Source organism: Mauremys reevesii, linkage group 1 (genome assembly GCF_016161935.1).
Source record: "Mauremys reevesii isolate NIE-2019 linkage group 1, ASM1616193v1, whole genome shotgun sequence".
Taxonomy (NCBI): Eukaryota; Metazoa; Chordata; order Testudines; family Geoemydidae; genus Mauremys; species Mauremys reevesii.
In genome coordinates this window covers 207,064,599-207,081,623 of record NC_052623.1, presented here as the reverse complement: position 1 = coordinate 207,081,623, position 17,025 = coordinate 207,064,599, and the positions used below count along the sequence as shown (strand labels likewise).

General features: G+C 46.2%; 1 protein-coding gene across 2 annotated transcripts in view; it reads left to right on the top strand.

Moving 5' to 3' along the window:
- The window catches only part of LOC120399662 (limbic system associated membrane protein), a 1,355,472-nt gene that overhangs the window by 531,314 nt on the left and 807,133 nt on the right, over positions 1 to 17,025 (top strand). Inside the window, exon 1 of one of the 2 annotated variants that reach the window (XM_039528140.1) lies at positions 273 to 378. The exons of the other annotated variant lie outside the window; for it this stretch is intronic. Within the exon in view, the coding sequence (XP_039384074.1) occupies positions 351 to 378 (28 nt within the window). The 5' untranslated portion in view covers positions 273 to 350. Of the gene's footprint in view, positions 1 to 272; positions 379 to 17,025 lie in introns of those variants that run through there. 2 annotated transcript variants of the gene reach the window in all.

The window sequence follows — 17,025 nt, the reverse complement described above, 5'->3', positions numbered from 1 at the left end:
AAGACTGACAGGTGCATTGACAGAACTGTGGGTGGGAGGGTTTCTAGGACAAAAATAGCAGCGGGTTAGGTATGAGCTGCATTGGCAGAGTGTAGTGAGGTGGAGTGGCCTCCACTGGACCTGAAGGGGGAGGAACCCCTCACTGAGCCCTGGTGGGCGGAGCCAGGCCATGCTCACCCCTCCTGCCAGAAGTCAGTGGGTGGGACAGGAAGTATAAAATCAGGGCTGGAAGCTCAGTTAGGCTGCAGCCACCAGAAGAGCCAGATGCCTGCTGCTTGCTCCTGAGCTGGGAGATTGCTGCTGGCCCCTGAGGAGCTGAGGACTGGCCAGAGCCATATGCCAACCCAACCATGGAGGAGTTGCTCTCTACTGACCCAGGTACAACCCGAGGTGGAGTTAGGAAGTGGCTCAGCACGATCTTCCCCTCTCTAGGCCAAGGAGCCAGTGTTTGTCGGCCATCTGCCGGAGCCAGGATGTCCGAACCCCTTGCTGCTCGGCCCTGACTGAGCACCTGAGATACCTCACTGCCTTTGTTGCTTGGCCCTGGCCTGAGGCCCAAGTTATAGACTCTTGTTGCACTGCTAATTCCCCTTGACAGGTGACGCCCAGAAGCGTAGTTAGATGGAGTGGCCTCCCACAGACCCGGATGGGGAGGAATCCCGCTGCCAAACCACTACACAGAGCAATTGGGGAACCTTGCACTATGTCTCTACAGGGGCATAGACAGCTTTATTATTTGAGGGGGTTAGAGCTGAATAATAAAATACTAGCTGTTGAATATCACTTTAATGAGTAGTTTTATACCATGACTAAATTTGTTCACTTTTAATAAAGTGAGATAAATGAACTTCTGTTCCCCAAGCTCAGGGTTTATTAAAGCAATCCCTAAATTTCTGAGGGGGTGAATCCCCTCCTACCGCCCCATTTGTCTACCCATTGCTGCTAGTGTAACACTGACAGACCCTGGTCAGCAGTGGGCAGGATCGAACCTGGGACCTCTAGGAGTTTAGTGCATGAGCCTCTATTGCATGAACTAAAAGCCAACTGGCTGTTAGCTAAGGCTGTAGAGCAGGGATTGGCAATCTTTGGCATGCGGCCCCTCAGGGAAATCCACTGACGGGCCAGGACGGTTTATTTACCTGCCGCATCCGCAGGTTCGGCCGATCGCGGCTCCCACTAGCCGTGGTTCACTGTTCCACACCAATGGGGGCTGCGGGAAGTGGCGTGGGCCTAGGGATGTGCTGGCCGCTGCTTCCCGCAGCCCCCATTGACCTGGAACGGCGAACCGCGGCCAGTGGGAGTTGTGATTGGCTGAACCTGCGGATGCTGCCAGTAAACAAACTGTCTGGCCCGCCAATGGGTTGCCAATCCCTGCTGCAGAGCAAACATATTTTCTCTCTGTCTCTGTCTGTCTCGGTGCCCCTAGATGGGACAGAAAACCACACCCAGAAGATGTGTGGGTTACACTAGTCTCTCAGTTTTTATCCCAGGTTTAAAACACACAGTGTCAGCAGCTGCTGGAGAGCAGTGGAGTTTCTCCACCCGCCAGTGTATGATAGTGCCACACCGCTAGCTCTGCTTCCTTCCACGAAACGGGGCAAAAGTGTGTGTGTCAATACTTGCAGCTCCACAGCTTGGCTGAACTGATTGGCTGCCGGTCTAAATGGGAGCTGAACTAAATCCAGCAGTCTGGTACTGGGACAAACTCCCTCTTTGCAAAAGGCTCCTGTGGACAAGCTTTGAGTCTATGCTGGGAAGAGGAGTAAAGCAGTCACCCTCAGCCTGAGGGAATGGAGCATGTTAGAGCAGATAACTCTGTTACTGTTATGAAATGGATCAAGCCACCTCACCCTAGGGGAGGAGGTGTATGGTGTTGATAAGACTGTACCACACCGAGGGTATTTGGCAATTAGCGCTATCTCTAATGTAATCACCCACTGAGAGGTTTAGCTGGGATGTGATTTACCCAAGGAGATGCACTAGAGGAAAGTACAGGTGAGGAGAGCAAGATATGCCTAGTCCTTCCCCTGCTATAGCATCTTCTGTCCAACAATCTCAAATAATTTACACACAAAAAACATCACCTTGTAATGTATCTGTGAGCCAGATATTATCATCATCATCCCAGTTTTATGTAGGAGGAAACCAACATACAGAGAAGATAGCTGGCTTTCTCCAGACTGAGCTGGGAATAGAATCCAGGAGTCCTGACCACTTGTCTTTGACAATTACCAGCTTACTCTTCCTCCCTACCCTGGGTAAGTTATCAGAGACACACCTTGCAATACACTGTAGGGCTTCTCTTGTCTTGACATGCGGTTTGACTTGAAGCCAGCTTAGCACATTTTGAAGTCTACGCTGCCTTGTCTACACTAGACTTTACAACCTGTTACAATTGCTAGCTAACGTGCTAACTAACACCCTTTATAGCCTAGTCTAGAGAAACCCCGGGAGAAGGACAGACAGGCCGGTGCTTAAATATGTTATTAAACACTGAAATGTTCAGTGACAAACATAACTAATGGCATAACAAAACACTTACATAAAGTTGATTCTGTCAATATTTAAGCATCCTCTAGGTGCCCATTGTAAATGGAACAGTATAAGCTGCTTTATAATGAACAAGATCAGAGATGCTCTTTTTCATTTCTGACTGTACCTGTGGTTCCTGGGTTCAGATGGAAGCACCAAAATACCACCAAAAACAGGGTTTCATGGTATTTCTTGCCTGCTCAGAAGCAGGGAGTGCTAGAAAGCCTGATCTTTAGAGAGTTTTAGCTTCATTTTGCAGACTGAAGATTAGAGCTGCTCAAAAACATTTAGACAGAACAGTTCATCGCACAAATTTCAAAATGACAAAATTTCCCATGGAACAGCAATTCCATTTTCCAGCTAGCTCTCCTGAAGATCCTGAGATAAACATCCCAGGCCAAGTTCATCCCTGCTGTCACTCCACTGATTTCAGTGAAGTGAACATCACATGTCAATATGACCAATGATTTTAATGGAGTGACATCAGGGCCCCCGTGTGTGTGTGTGTGTGTGTGTGTGTGTGTGTGTTGCTTGTGTGTCTGACTCGCCACAAAATTAATAGGAGCTTTGACACTAAATGTATTGGGTTCAGGGCCAGTATGACTTAAAGTTTTTCCATCTTTAGCTATTACCCCCATGTAAGTGATCCCCATCAAGGAACCTTGGCTATCATTTCCTAACCTGGAAACTTTTCCATGCTCCAGTCCAGACTACCCATCCTCCAGCTTTACCCATCCTCATGCCTAGCATTCTCTTCAGGCATACATCTAGGCCTTCTGTTTACACATGATTACTGCAATGGTAATTGTGGTTATTTGCCTTTGGTATCCATCTCTTTCTTGTCCCACTGCCTTCAGCAGCACCTTCCCTTTCCAGACAAATAAATGCCTTAAGGAGAACGGACATCTCTGTTGTACTCTCGTTTGCATGGGAAGTTGTCAGGCCTGATCTGACCTGCTTTTCCATCAGGATTATAAAGGTGACGGATAGTCAATTTCGGGGATTCATGATCCATTTTAGCACAGCGCTTCACCTTGCAGCTAAGTAATACGGCTGTGATAAAATCAGCCATAATCACTGCATCTTACTCAGCACTGCCTTGGCTGTAAATATTGCCATCATAAAAAAAAAAAAGGTAAAAAGAGCAAATGGAAGCAGAGAGAGAGAGGGAGGCAAGTGAAAATATTGTTCGCTATGACTGATGAGAGTGCTGTTGTCTTAACCCTTTATATCTTCTGGGGAGGGGAGGTGGTGATTGAGGCAGGTAGACATCACTTCCTGGAGTTCACATAAAGTGGGCTGAAGGATGACAACTTCATGTCTGAGATGTTTCATTTGTGGGGTGAGTCCTGGCAGCTTCTGGACAGATTTAGGTTTTGTGAGGTTCACAGCCATTGGACTGAGGAGCCCTGCTTCTGCCTCAGTCTCACCAGTGTTCTTGATCTTGGAGCTATGCTTTTTTTGTTAGCCACAATCTTTGATTTCCTGAAGGAAATTTAGTGGGGATGTCTTCACTTCTCACTAGCTTCAGAGGCACCAAAATGGAAACTTTCCTTGCTCCCCAAATTCTTTTATTTTTCTTCCTTAACTTGGTGTCCCGCTCAGTAGCAGCTAATTTACTGTTGTACAAATGTGGCTAATTTTTGAAGGTCTTTATAGCCAGATGACACCTCTGCCTGTCATGATTCACTTCACCCCATGACCAGCCTGTGTCTGGTGAGTCACTACTAGAAAATAAATCCAAAATCTTCACCCATCCATCTCTCTGCCATTGTAACCCTTTCCTTGCTATAATGGACACAACTGTGAAAAAATTGAGAGGGCAAAAAGCAAAATCAGATGGTATTTGTTACTACCCTCTGCAACAACCCTGTCCAGTTCGAAGGCAAATATGGTCTTGTCGCTAAAGCACATTGGAGTCAGAACTCTTTGGCTGCATCCCCAGATCTGTCACGGACTTGATGTGACATGTGGCAAGTCACTTGAACTGATCTGTGCCTTAGTTTAAACATCTGCAAAATGAGGAGAGAGTTGAAGAGGAATATTCTGAGGCTAAATTATGCTTGTAAAGTACTTTGAGAGCATCACTGGAAGATGCTATGGAAGTGCTACATATTATTATATTGTAATTCTTTGCTATGCTCCTTTCCATTTCACCATTCCAGTCAGTCAAGTTGCACCTCCCTCTGCTGTATTCCATTTGTTGTTTTTCCTCTTTTTTTTGTATGCTTCCTTTTTTTCAAAAAAGGGGGAGGGACAGGGCAACTTTAGTCTTTGTGCAGCACAGAAGGATAATAATCATGAATCCACATAATATGAGGAAATTATCTGGACATTGAACTCCAGGACTGCTCCTTTGTTTTCTTATGAGCAGAATGTATTGTGGTGGTGTTTTTTATTTAATATAGTTTAGTTTCTTGCATCGAACTGCCTCTGTATTGAACTTGAGCTGAACTGCATTGATCAACCGGGTTCACTCTATCTGGTTTAGATATTAGCAGAGAGAAAAGGAAAGCAAAGTCTAGCTTGAAGTGATCATATCTCCAATAAGAATTTAATTTAGACTTTACACCATTATAGCATGTTGGATAAATCCCATTATTTGGGGGATGGGTGGGGGAGAGATTCAGGTTTAGTATTTATGTAACCTGTGGACGAACCCAACTGCCTGTTCAGTAGCTGCATTTCTACCGTTTCATGCCTCTAATAGCAAAATGGGCCAGTTCATCTGCTGAAGAGATAAAAAACAGGTTCTGTTGGATGCCCACATCCACTCTGAAGTGCCTGCACAAGCAGCAAGCACAACACAGGCTTACTACAGTGTCCTATTGGGGTCTGTTTCATGCAGGTCATATTGCTGTATCCAGTGAGCCAAACCCTCTGCCCTGCTCCATTCAATTTTTTTCTGATGGAAAACGGGCTTAAATAGCCAACTGCACATTCCCTTTGCCTCGGGGAATCCTCAAGAGGTGCAAAGCCCATTCTGCACCATCCCTCCAGTGGGAGGCAGGAGGGGGCAACAGTGGGCATGACTAGATCGCTTTGTGTTCCAGCAATCCTGGATCAGCAGAACTGCTGTAAGGACCATAAAAATACCAGAGGGTAGAGCAGCCCTGAGACTGTTCTAATGCTCCCCAAGAGTGGGGAAGTACAGTGATGGTGTGATACCACCTTTACCTCCTTCCTTCATCACACCTTGTCCCAAGCATGCCACGAACAGATCTGGGACCTGATCCACTGCCCACTGAAATAATTGGGAGTCTTTCTTTTGACTACTGTGGGTTTTGGATCATGCCCGGGGCTCACCGTGTCTTAATAAGGAACCTAACAAGATGTGGGGGGAAAAAATAAGTTCCTAAGTAAGATGGAATGAAGCATATTTCCAATGAGATGTGACACTCATAAGGGAATATGCCTGAAGATGATGTCACTGTGTATACTGTAGGTTACTCTGAAGAGAGTTGGACAACATGGTGGTTAAAATGCCAGCATCTTGTGTATGCTGCTGCACACTGTTGCCAACCTACTGGATGCTGAAACATTAGTAAAAAATTAATAGTTTGGGGGGAATGGGTTGCTATGGGGTTTGATTTGAGGAGAGAGAGCATTTAACCTTGACATCCTGACTTCATATTGCTAGGTCGGTAGTCACCATACATCATCATCCATTTGAGAGTTTCTTTAATGGCTTCTGTGAAATGAGTGTGCTGGATCTCAGTCCAGTTCCTAGTGGATAGGTGTCCACATCACTAAAATCATCACCACAACTGGCATCAAATTGCACCTTTACCCCCAGCAGTATGGCCAGGGATTGAAAGGACCAGGGAGGCTGAACTCCTGTCCTGCCACCAGCAGTACCACTTCCAGTTCAGGGAGGAAGCCAATCATTGGGGGTGTCACACAGGGAAAAGTTTGCCCTGTGATTGTCCATACCTGTAAGAGGAATTCTATCTTTAAGGCTATTGAGCTGAAAACCTTGCCTACTATTAAAATCATTTTCCCTTTTGCCCCAGAAACCCTAAATACAAATTTGTGAGTTATAAATCTATATGGGCAAAATAAGGGGTGGGGGGAAGGGAGTAACTGAGGTGCTCCAGCACTGTGTAGGTTAATTTGTATTAACTTGGTAGAGCCCGCTGGTGGTCATATAGATATCCACTAAGCATGCAGGCTGGAGAACACAAGAATTGTAGGGCGGTGGTAACCATAGTCTTCCTCACTCCAATATTTGCCATTGTTACCGTGGTTAGGACACTAGCCTAAGACTAAGGAGATCTGGGTTCAATTCCCTGCTTTACCATAGACTTTCTGTGTAATCCTGGGCAAGTCATTTAGTCTCAATTTGTTTGTCGGTTCCCTATCTGTAAACTGAGCAAAATAGGACTGTCCTACCTCACTGGGGTGTTGTGTGGGTAAATACATTAAAGATTGTGCAGTGCTCAGATACAGTGGTGATGGGGGCCATATAAGGACCAAAAATAGAATGAACAAAGACTGTGAGTTGAATGTAACTCAGTGTAACAGCTGCATTTCCATTGGCTTCAGTTAAGCTGTGTCCACTTACACCAGGTCTGATTTCCTTATTCATCTGATGGGAGGAAGTGGTCTCTGTAGGGAAAGGTTCAAGTTTATTGCAGCGGTAGTGTGGAGCAGCCCAGGTGAACACAAAGAAAGTGATTCCCCTCTCACAATTCTGACTTTGAGGAATGGGATGGGGGCCCCATGAAGGGAACATTACCAATATTAAATACTCTTAGAAACAACCAAATTGGGGTGAGGTGATTGATGTTGCTTGAGGACCAAAGCTCTGTTTAACTTGGGTGGGAGATTATTCCCCATTGTTGCCTGCACATAGCAGGTTGAGATTTACAGTAGAAAGACCATGCCATGTTAGAAAAACTCTCTCTCTAAGGGGACATTTTACAATCAGAAGATTTGTGCAGGAATGAGTCATTGTGTCAACACATTGCCTCAGCCATGATCTCACCATCTGTAGAACAGTATGTGTAGCTAAGGAATTGTGGGTAATAAATCTATGGAGCTGATAGCGCCACACAACTCAAATGGCAGAATAGTCAGCGAGAGAGGCTGCCGAAGTGGGTTCTTATCTCACTTCAGAGACTTCTCCCTGGAAATAGAGTGGTTAATGGTTGTATCTCACCCTCTCCCTTCTTTAAGTGGGTCACGTTACAGCGTATCTGTGCTGTGCTGGCTCTACTGAAATAGAAACTCTGACTTGCTTCTTTATAATGTCTCCCTTCAGATTCTTCTCCCTTTAGAAAGAAATCTCCTTCCTCACATCAGCAGTAACACATTGAAAATGAGGTCTGGATACTATACAATACAGCCACAATAGTTAACCTTGGACCTTCCTTCCCCGCTCCGTATCCAGATCAAGCCCCAGTTCATAAGACCCTCCCTGCAACACTGTGGCTTGCTCATCTTCCTGTGCGTTGCTGCTTTTATTGTAGCTGGTGCTCCCACAGAGCCACAGCATGTGGGTCTGGCTGTTCTGACACTCTTGCTTTAGTAACTCCATAATCTTTATTATCCTAAACCACTCAGAATCAAATCCAGCCATGGAGCAATGAGCAGGACCCTACCAAATTCATGGCCGTGAAAGACGCCTCATGAACTGTGAGATCTGGTCTCCTCCCGTGAAATCTGGTCTTTTGTGTGCTTTTACCCTATACTATACAGATATCACAGGGGAGACCAGCATTTCTCAAATTGGGAGTCCTGATTGGAAAGGGAGTTGCAAGGTGGTTTGAAGTTTATTTTAGGGGGTCACAGTCTTGCCACCCTTACTTCTGTGCTGCCTTCAATCAGATACAGAGCTATTTATCTCTAGGGAACTGGCTCAGCTTCATTGCAGATTAGGTGTGAGTGAAAGTCTTTCCCCTCTGATGGCTGCTGTGTGTGCCGTGGGCACTGAGTGGGTGGTCTCACCCCAAGCCTGGTGAACTAATGTCAGCATTTCACAGAGCGTGTGATTGGCAGTTTCACTGTAGAGGCCAAGCACTGAATCTATCTGGCAATTGACCCCTTAGTGCTAGAAGTGCTCTGTCCAGCTCAGGGATGAAGAACATTGATTACCTAGTATGGCATGCTCACTTCCCCAAGATGATACGTTAGCAATGGTTGTGGGTGCTGCTGTTATTAAAAGAGGGTTTGCACAAATGCGCCTCAAAACTGTGGCTCTTCAGCGCCAACCCCTGAGCAATATGGCTGCTGGCTGGGAAGGAGTGGTTGAATTACCATTATTGCTCAAGTAGCAGTGGGTGGTGGTCTCTCATGCTAATTCCAGGATGTGGTCACCATGAATTTGCTCATCAGTGACACAGTTTTTCAGCTGTTTGGCAAACCATGGAAGGGAGAAAGATGATCAAGCAATTAGGGCATTAGAGTAAGACTTGAGAGATGTGGGGTCAATTCCCTGTATTGCCACAAGCTGTCTGCATGACCTTGGGCAAGTCACTTAGCTTTTCTGTGCCCCAGTTCCCCATCCGTGAAATGGCATAATAGTACTTCCCTACCTCACAGGGGTGTTGTGCTAAAGGTTGGGAGGCGCTGTGAGACCTGCTGATGAAAAGCACCGTATGAGTCAGGTATTATTATTTCTATTCCATTCAGCTGTGGAGGGGGACATTCAGGATGCCAAGGAGGAAGTTATTATTTAGCCTCCACTGCTGACCGCCGACGATATGAACATAAGTGGCACCTCCATGATCACACAGAAGTCAGTGATCATGGAGCTCTTTGACGACAGGCATGTCATGCAGCCATGGGTCTTCAGGCAGGTATTTCCAGTGAGCTGGCACTGATACCCCGTTTCATAATGGCATTCACTGCCTGCTCTGAAACAAAAAGATGAGCATACCTACTGCTTCCAGGAGCAACAGACTCCAGTGCCTTTAGTTTGGGTTCTGCTGCTGATGCCTATCTTCAACAGTCTGGCAGAATCTGTACCTGTGTCTGCCCTGCGCACGCCCTGCTTGTGCTCCAGGGCTCTTCTGCTTTGGTTGTATCCCACTCCTGCTGCCAGAGCTCTGGGATTGGGCTCCTTGCACATTGCAGCTGGTGGTTCAAAGTGCAGTGACACGATGGGGAGAGGGAAAAACCACTGGCATGGAGTTTGACCATATATCTGGTCAATTGAGTTTTCAGAGTTTGCCAAAGGCTTGTCTTTATGACGTCAGATTTCATGTGAACTATTAGGCCGGCCCCCTTATCAAGTATCCTGTATATCAAAGCTTCTCAACAGATTTTACATGTGAACTGCTGCTGCTTTTCATTATTAGTTGAATATTGACTGTGCAAAGGACTGTACAACTCATGAAGGGGACCTGGCCTCTGCTCATTCTAGGAAGCCAGCAATTAGAGATGAAGAAATGAAATAATACACGTGTTTCTGTGTGGGGAGGGGGTGGTGTTAAAGGCCAGGTGTGCAACTCATGAGCTCTTAGCTGCATCTTGAACTTTGCCACAGACTCACTGTGTCACATCAGGGAATCCTATTCACTTCTTTGTCCCTCAGTTTTCCCTTTTTGTAAGAATCAGGGAGTGGACTGGGAGACATATTTCACCATAGGAACATAGATAATTGCCAATCCAGTAGTCCCTCTAGGTCTAGTTTAGTGATTCTATTTCTGACTGCAACTAGGACCAGATGCTTCAGAGGAAGGTGAGCCACCAGAGATAGGGAGAAAAGTATATCATGCCACCTTGAGTTGTGATCCGGTTGGATGGATTTATAAGATAAGCCGAGTCAGAACAGTTTGCTAAGTGGATGTGACACTTCTGGGAGATACTGTGTGTCAGCAAATGGTGTTGGGGATTCACTAGATGATATCTCCATAAGAACGTCAGCGCTTGCCATCTTGCCTACTATCCTGTCTCCAGCAGTGGCCCATACCGCTGAATTGCCGCCGCTGCGGAAACGCGCGTGCCGCCCTAATGGCACACGGACGGTCCCCGCCGTCCACGGCGGCAATTCTGCATGCTGCTTGGGGCAGCAAAAACAGTAGAGCCGGCCCTGTTGGGGGGTCAACCTCCCTGCCTGCGCTGAGCCAGGAGCTTTGCTGCTCCCCCTCCCTGCAGGGTATCTGCATAGTTCCTGCTCTGCTATCTGCCCCTTGCTCATGGACTTCCCCGCCCACCCTGAGGCGGTGTGTGCACGGGCACCCGTGCAGCGGGCACCAAAATCTGGCTGTGCTTTTGTGACCAGGAAGCAACTTTCTTTGCAAAAAGTTTCTTCCGATCAGTCTCCACTGAAAACCGTGCAGAGCTCTCTGAGAGTGTGCTCGCAGACCGGTATTCAGCAGACAATAGGTTAATGCAGAGCCCAGCGGCAGCTCTTTGCAAAGAGGTGTGTCTTCTGCTTGTAATAGAGTGCAATAGACTGCACCACAGATTGTCAGCATACAGAGGACTAAGGAAGTTGTCTCAAAGAACTGTGGGATACATCTGGAAGACTTCCAGGACCTAAGTCAAGCTGGGGCCATGTGCGCAGAGGAAAGCAATAAGGCTTGGACCTTCCAGCCCTGTGTTGTCCTGGGATCCTAGGTTCAAATCTTGGGTTAACACAATTGGTGTGTGGATGCCAGGGGGTTAGGCTTGAGACCATGCTCAAGCTTGGATTTACATTGATGCGTAGGCATACCCTAAGAATCTAGAGCAGTGGTTTTCCACCTTCCTTTATTTGTGGACCCCTAAAAAATTTCAAATGGATGTGCAAACTTCTTTGGAAATCTTAGACTTAGTCGGCAGACCCCCAGGGTTGAAAACCACTGGTTTAGAGAGGTGGGTTCTATTGTCATACTATTCCCATTCCCCTGAATTCATACTTACTATGTGATCTTAGGCAAGTCACTTCATCTCTCTGTGCAAAAATAATATCACTAACCATGCAGGGGTATCAGGAGGCTTGATTATTTCTAAAGCACTTTGAGATCTTGAAGTGGAAGGAGACAGGGAAGTATAAAGTACAGCTATTATATTATTAAACATATTTATCATATGGGTTGGACACAAACACTTCAGTGATCTGAGATCAGTCTTGCCCGTTTTTAAACTTGAAAGCCGAACTGGGATGTAAATTCTGTAGGCTTTATTGATTGCTTTGAGACTACAGATGATATTGTACATTTCCCCATCCTCCCTTTAAAACAAATGTATGGCCCATCTCTATTCTACTTCCCTAGTGGCCAGTCACCAGTAGAGGAAACAAGAGGAAGGCTGATGTGACAGAAACTGACAAGATCAAGCATTGTTAGGTCACTGATGCCTGCACTGAGGATTTTAATTAGTATTATCTCCTTGATCCCTCTGTGGCCCACTTGTGGCTGTGGATCATGAATGTTCTTGAAACATTTGGTTGTGATCTTTGCAGGGTAACACTTATGATGTCTTATCTTAGCCACCAAAGAGAACTGATCCTTTGGTACAGTTTCTGGGAACCATGGAGCGACTCTGTACTGGGAATCTTTCTAGTATCTGTAACCTTTGTCTGGTTTCTATCTTTCATACCATTAATTGTTTGATGTTTTTTTTTCCCCAAGCAAACACGATCAAGATATATTTCTCTACCAGCAGAGTTTGTGTCAGGTGACAGTTTCATTCTGCTAGCATGTCTGAAACAGGAAAATAAAGACTATAAGGCTGAGAAGACACTACAGAAATCCCTGCAGCTCTTTCACCCCAGGCTGTGATTTTTGTCAGGTCTTGGAAGCCACGCATTGTCAACCCTGGACAGTGGTTGAATGGGAGACACCAAAAAAATCCCAGGGTCTGGCAAGAAGTAGTGCGGGTGATTCAGTAAATCAGCTGTGCTGCAGTGAGGTGTAAAAGGGAGCTGTCTTCTGAATGAGGTGTAAAACCAAATAGTTGAGACCACTTGTAATGTGCTCATTAAAGATCCCATGGCAGGATTCACAAGAGACAGCGTAACTACTGTATCCTGGTCAAATTCCAGTTTAGGTAATTGCAGTCTGCCTCCCTAAACTCCCCTTGCAGTTTTAATTAGATATTGATCACCCAGATAGTTATGTTGCATGGTGGAACCCTGTTTCTATCCCTGGGCAGCAAATACATCAGATGGCATCTCCTAGGCAGTGAATGTCACTTCAGTGCAGCAAGCTCAAACTCTGTTCTGTCATTACCATCCAAACTGCACTGGGGATGCAGTCATCTCCCCTCCCCTGCCCCAGGCCAAGAGGTGTTTGGGTCCCCTTGCCTTCCAGTGTCTTGCTTTATTCTGGTCTATATTCCTGCCTAAGTACAGTACTTCTTGCATTGGGATCAATGGAAAGGTGACTGTTCAGTGTTGGGGGATGTCGTCAGTGTTGTTTGGCTCTCCCACTTTGAAGATGACAGTAACTTTATTATAAAGAGAAGGAAAAGGGAGGGGTTGAGTGGTTGTGTTATGATATTGAGTAAGGTTTATAACAGCAATAATCCCCCATGAAAACAGTTGTTATCATAGTTAATGTTCGCTTTGTCAGTACGTTAACCTTCCTTGGCTTCGCCTCGGGCCATTAAATGGCCAACCATTCGTTAAACACCCGGGAGCAACCAATTTCAGGGGGAATATTACTGATCTCATTTGTTAAGGGAAGCGCTTGGAATAACTGGAGCCAGCTACACCCACATGCCTGAGGCCACACATATGCAAGCACACATATGGATGCTCTTGCTCATGTGTTCTCAGGTGCATGTGCACACCTGTGCTCCGACTGAAACTCTCACATTCACATTGATTCATGCACTCTCACGTATGGGGCCAAACTCCTGATCACAGGAATGGGGTTTTAAGTCTAGGTAATGCACGGGAGTGTAAATTCATGTAATTCACACACCTTAGGGCTATATAGCAGGAATAGCATCTAACAGGCGAGTAACGTAAAATATCCCCCCCAAACCCTGCTTTCTTTTACCTTCACATAGCTTCTTGTTAGTAGCTTTGTAAGCAGCGGACATTGCTACCCTGCTCTTAACTCAGCACAATCTACATAACCCCCATTGAAATTAATGGGTGTTGTTTGGCTAAAATCTCCTATGTCATCTTTGAAAATCTCACCCATAGGCTGGTTCAGGGCTAAACTTACTACCTTTGCTGGGGTTTGTCTTCACTGGAAACTTAAACAACAGTCAAACTAAACCTACAAGAGCTTGGCCGTTGCTTGGGTTTGCACCTACAGGGCCCCTCTGACTCTGTCCATCATTCCCTCTACCTTGGAAGGAGACTCATACTCTTTTATGCACTTGTGCTAGGGTCAATGGGAGCCACCTAGTCTGGCTGCCAGGGTGAGGAACAGAAATAACTAGAACTGGTTGAAAAAAACTTTTCCCACTGACCTAATCAAATGTTTGCCAGAACTTGAAAACGGGAGTTGTAGTGCTGCTTGAGAGTGGTGGGTGACTCCTCATGTCCTCATTCTCCTCTCTGGTTGAGGATCTCCAACTGGACTACATTACAGACCAGTCAGCTAGCGTTAGTACCCCAAAAGATAATGGAACAAATAAGCAATCAGTTTGCAAACACCTAAAATAATATGGTGATAAGTAACAGCATGGATCTGTCAGGAACAAATCCTGTCAAACCAACCTGATAGCTTTCTTTGACAGGGTAGCAAGCCTTGTGGATGGGGAGAAGTGGTAGATGTGGAATATCTTGACTTTAGTAAGGCTTTTGATACTGCCTAGCATGGCCTTCTCATAAATAAATGAGGGAAATACAGCTTGGATGGAGCTACTATAAAGTGGGTGCAAAACTGGTTGGAAGACCATTCCCAGAGAGTAGTTATCAGCAGTTCACAGTCAAGCTGGAAGGGTATATTGAATGGGGTCCCACAGGGATCAGTCCTCAGTCCAGTTCTGTTCAAAATCTTCATTAATAATTTAGATAATGGCATAGAGAGTACACTTATCAAGTTTGTGGACGATACCAAGCTGCGGGAGGCGGGGTTGCAAGTGCTTTGGAGGATAGGATTAAAATTCAAAATGATCTGGACAAACTGGAGAAATAGTTTGAAGTAAATAGGATTAAATTCAATAAGGATAAATGCAAAGTACGCCATCTAGGAAGGAACAATCAGTTGCACAGATGCAAAATGGAAAATGACTGCCTAGGAAGGAGTACCATGGAAAGGGATCATAGGGGCCCCGCGGGCCTGCACGATTGACCAGCGCAGTCGGTCCTGGAAGTGATGGATTCATCACTTCCCGCCCCTTATCCCGCATCTCCCTAGGGACAGCCCTGGCCCTGGGGCCCGGAATTGCTGTTGGCAGGCCTGCCCATGATGCATCACAGCCAGAGACTCCATGTTGCACAGCTTCCCCTCCCAAGGAGGGGAAGGCTGATGCATTGTGGGAGATTTAGTTCAACTAATTAGACTCTTTTTTCATTTTTGCCTGTCAAATGCCATGCACAGATAGGGTGACCAGGTGTCCATTTTTTGACTGGAACCGCGGTTAATGGGAGCCAGATGGGGGCAGTGCCTGAGCCCCCTGCCCTTCCCGAGCCTAGGAACTGGACCTGCTGACCGCTTGCAGGGCGGTGTTAACCCCATTCCCCAACCCCAAGCTCCAACCCCCAGCTCTCAGTCCCACCCAAACCTGGAGCCCCCTCCTGCACCTCAAAGCCCTCATCCCGGCCCCAGCCCACAGCCCTCATCCCACCTGCACCCCAACCCCCTGCCTCAACCTGCAGCCCCCTCCCGCACTCCACATCTCTCAGCCCCAGCCTGGAACCCCCTCCTGCACCCGAAACTCTTCATTCCCAGCCCCATCCCAGAGCCTTCACCCCTTCCCGCACCCCAACTCCCTGCCTGAGTCCAAATCCCTCTCCTGCACCCCGAACCCCTAATTTCTGGCCCCAGCACAGAGCCCACACCCACAATTAGAGTCCACATGCCAACCCCCTGCCCCAGCCCAGTGAAAGTGAGTGAGGGTGGGGGAGAGCAAGCCCGGAGGGAGGGGAAATGTAGAGAGTGGGGGGTGGGGCCTCAGGGAAGGGGCGTGGCTAGGGTATTCTGTTTTGTGTGATTAGAAAGTTGGCAACCCTATGCACAGATATGGCACTATATAAATAATACAATGGGTGCTCTGTGGATGTGGATCCACTTCTGCTGTGTTGTTTACAGTGAATCAAGCTGATTTGTATATAAATTGCCTGGGTGTTTTCCCCTGCTGCTAACTGTTGTCTCCTTGTTCATCCTTAGAATGTAAATCTTCTTGGATCAGGGACTCTCTTGAATATTTGGAAAACCATAGGCCCACATCCTCAAGGTATTTAGGTGCCTAACTCCCACTGATTCCATCCATATTGGTTGGGTGCTATCATAAATAAATGAGAATTATGTCAAATATGTAACATTGCAAAGTTTTTGAAAAAAGCTAGTATTGAAATCTATTTGAAAATATAGTATTTAAAACCTATTTATATTATACAGCACACCACCCCTGTCGCAGCAAGAGAACATGCCAGCATCTTCAGCACTCTTTTGTTCCAAAAGAGATTGTACTATGTGCTGCAGAAATGCAATTGAAGCATGCTCTTTATATCACTTCTGCATTTCAAAAATTAAAATAGGAAACATTCTCCTTCAGTCCAAGCCAGCCACTCTTAATTGCAACTCTCTGTCTGTGTGTGTCTCACTACTTTATAAGGGCTCCCCTGCCTTTCTCAATCTCTTTCTTAAATTATAAAGTGCTCTGGCTTGTTGCTTGGACACTACCAAGTACTGCTCACTGCTGCAGGTATCACTCCAACAGCTCAGGAGAGCACTTTATAATTCCACAGAGAGACAGGCAAGGGAGCACTTCTCACTATGGAGAAAAAAGACTTTACCTGGTGCTGTATGCTCTTCACATGCAAATTAGGGAGGCTGCTTGTGCTGTGTTGGCACTTCAAGGCATAAAGAAGTGCAAACATTTTCAGACAGAGCCTGTAGCTGGTAAGCAAACATCTTTAACTTTCCACAAGTGTGTCTTCCGCCTCCTCCTGTAAGAGGCTGGAAAGTTGGTTAAATAACTAGAGCAGTAAAATCTCCTTTTGTGAGTGTGCAAAAACAGCAGAAAAGGCACTGAAAAGAGCTGCAGTGGCCAAATCAATGTGTGTACAGTACTGAGAACCCCAAGTATTCAAGAATCGTGAGTCAGACCCCTCGAAATCATGAGTGGTCTAAAAATCATGAGATTTAAAAATCTAATACATGTTGAGGTTTTTTTTTTTTAAATATTTTCTAAAGGTATATGTACACTGCAGTTGGAGGTGTGATTGCAGCTAGTTTTGATCTAGCTGGCTCAGATACCATGAAACCATGGCACCGCACACATCAGCATGGGCTAGTCACCTGAATAAGTGCCTCGAGGTCCTGGTGGGCTTGTACAGCCTGCACTGAAGCCCATGCTGCTGTGGCTTTGCTGCTGTTGGTCCTTGCGCTAGCTAGCTCGGGTAGGTCCACTCATGCTGCAGTCACACTTCTGATTGCA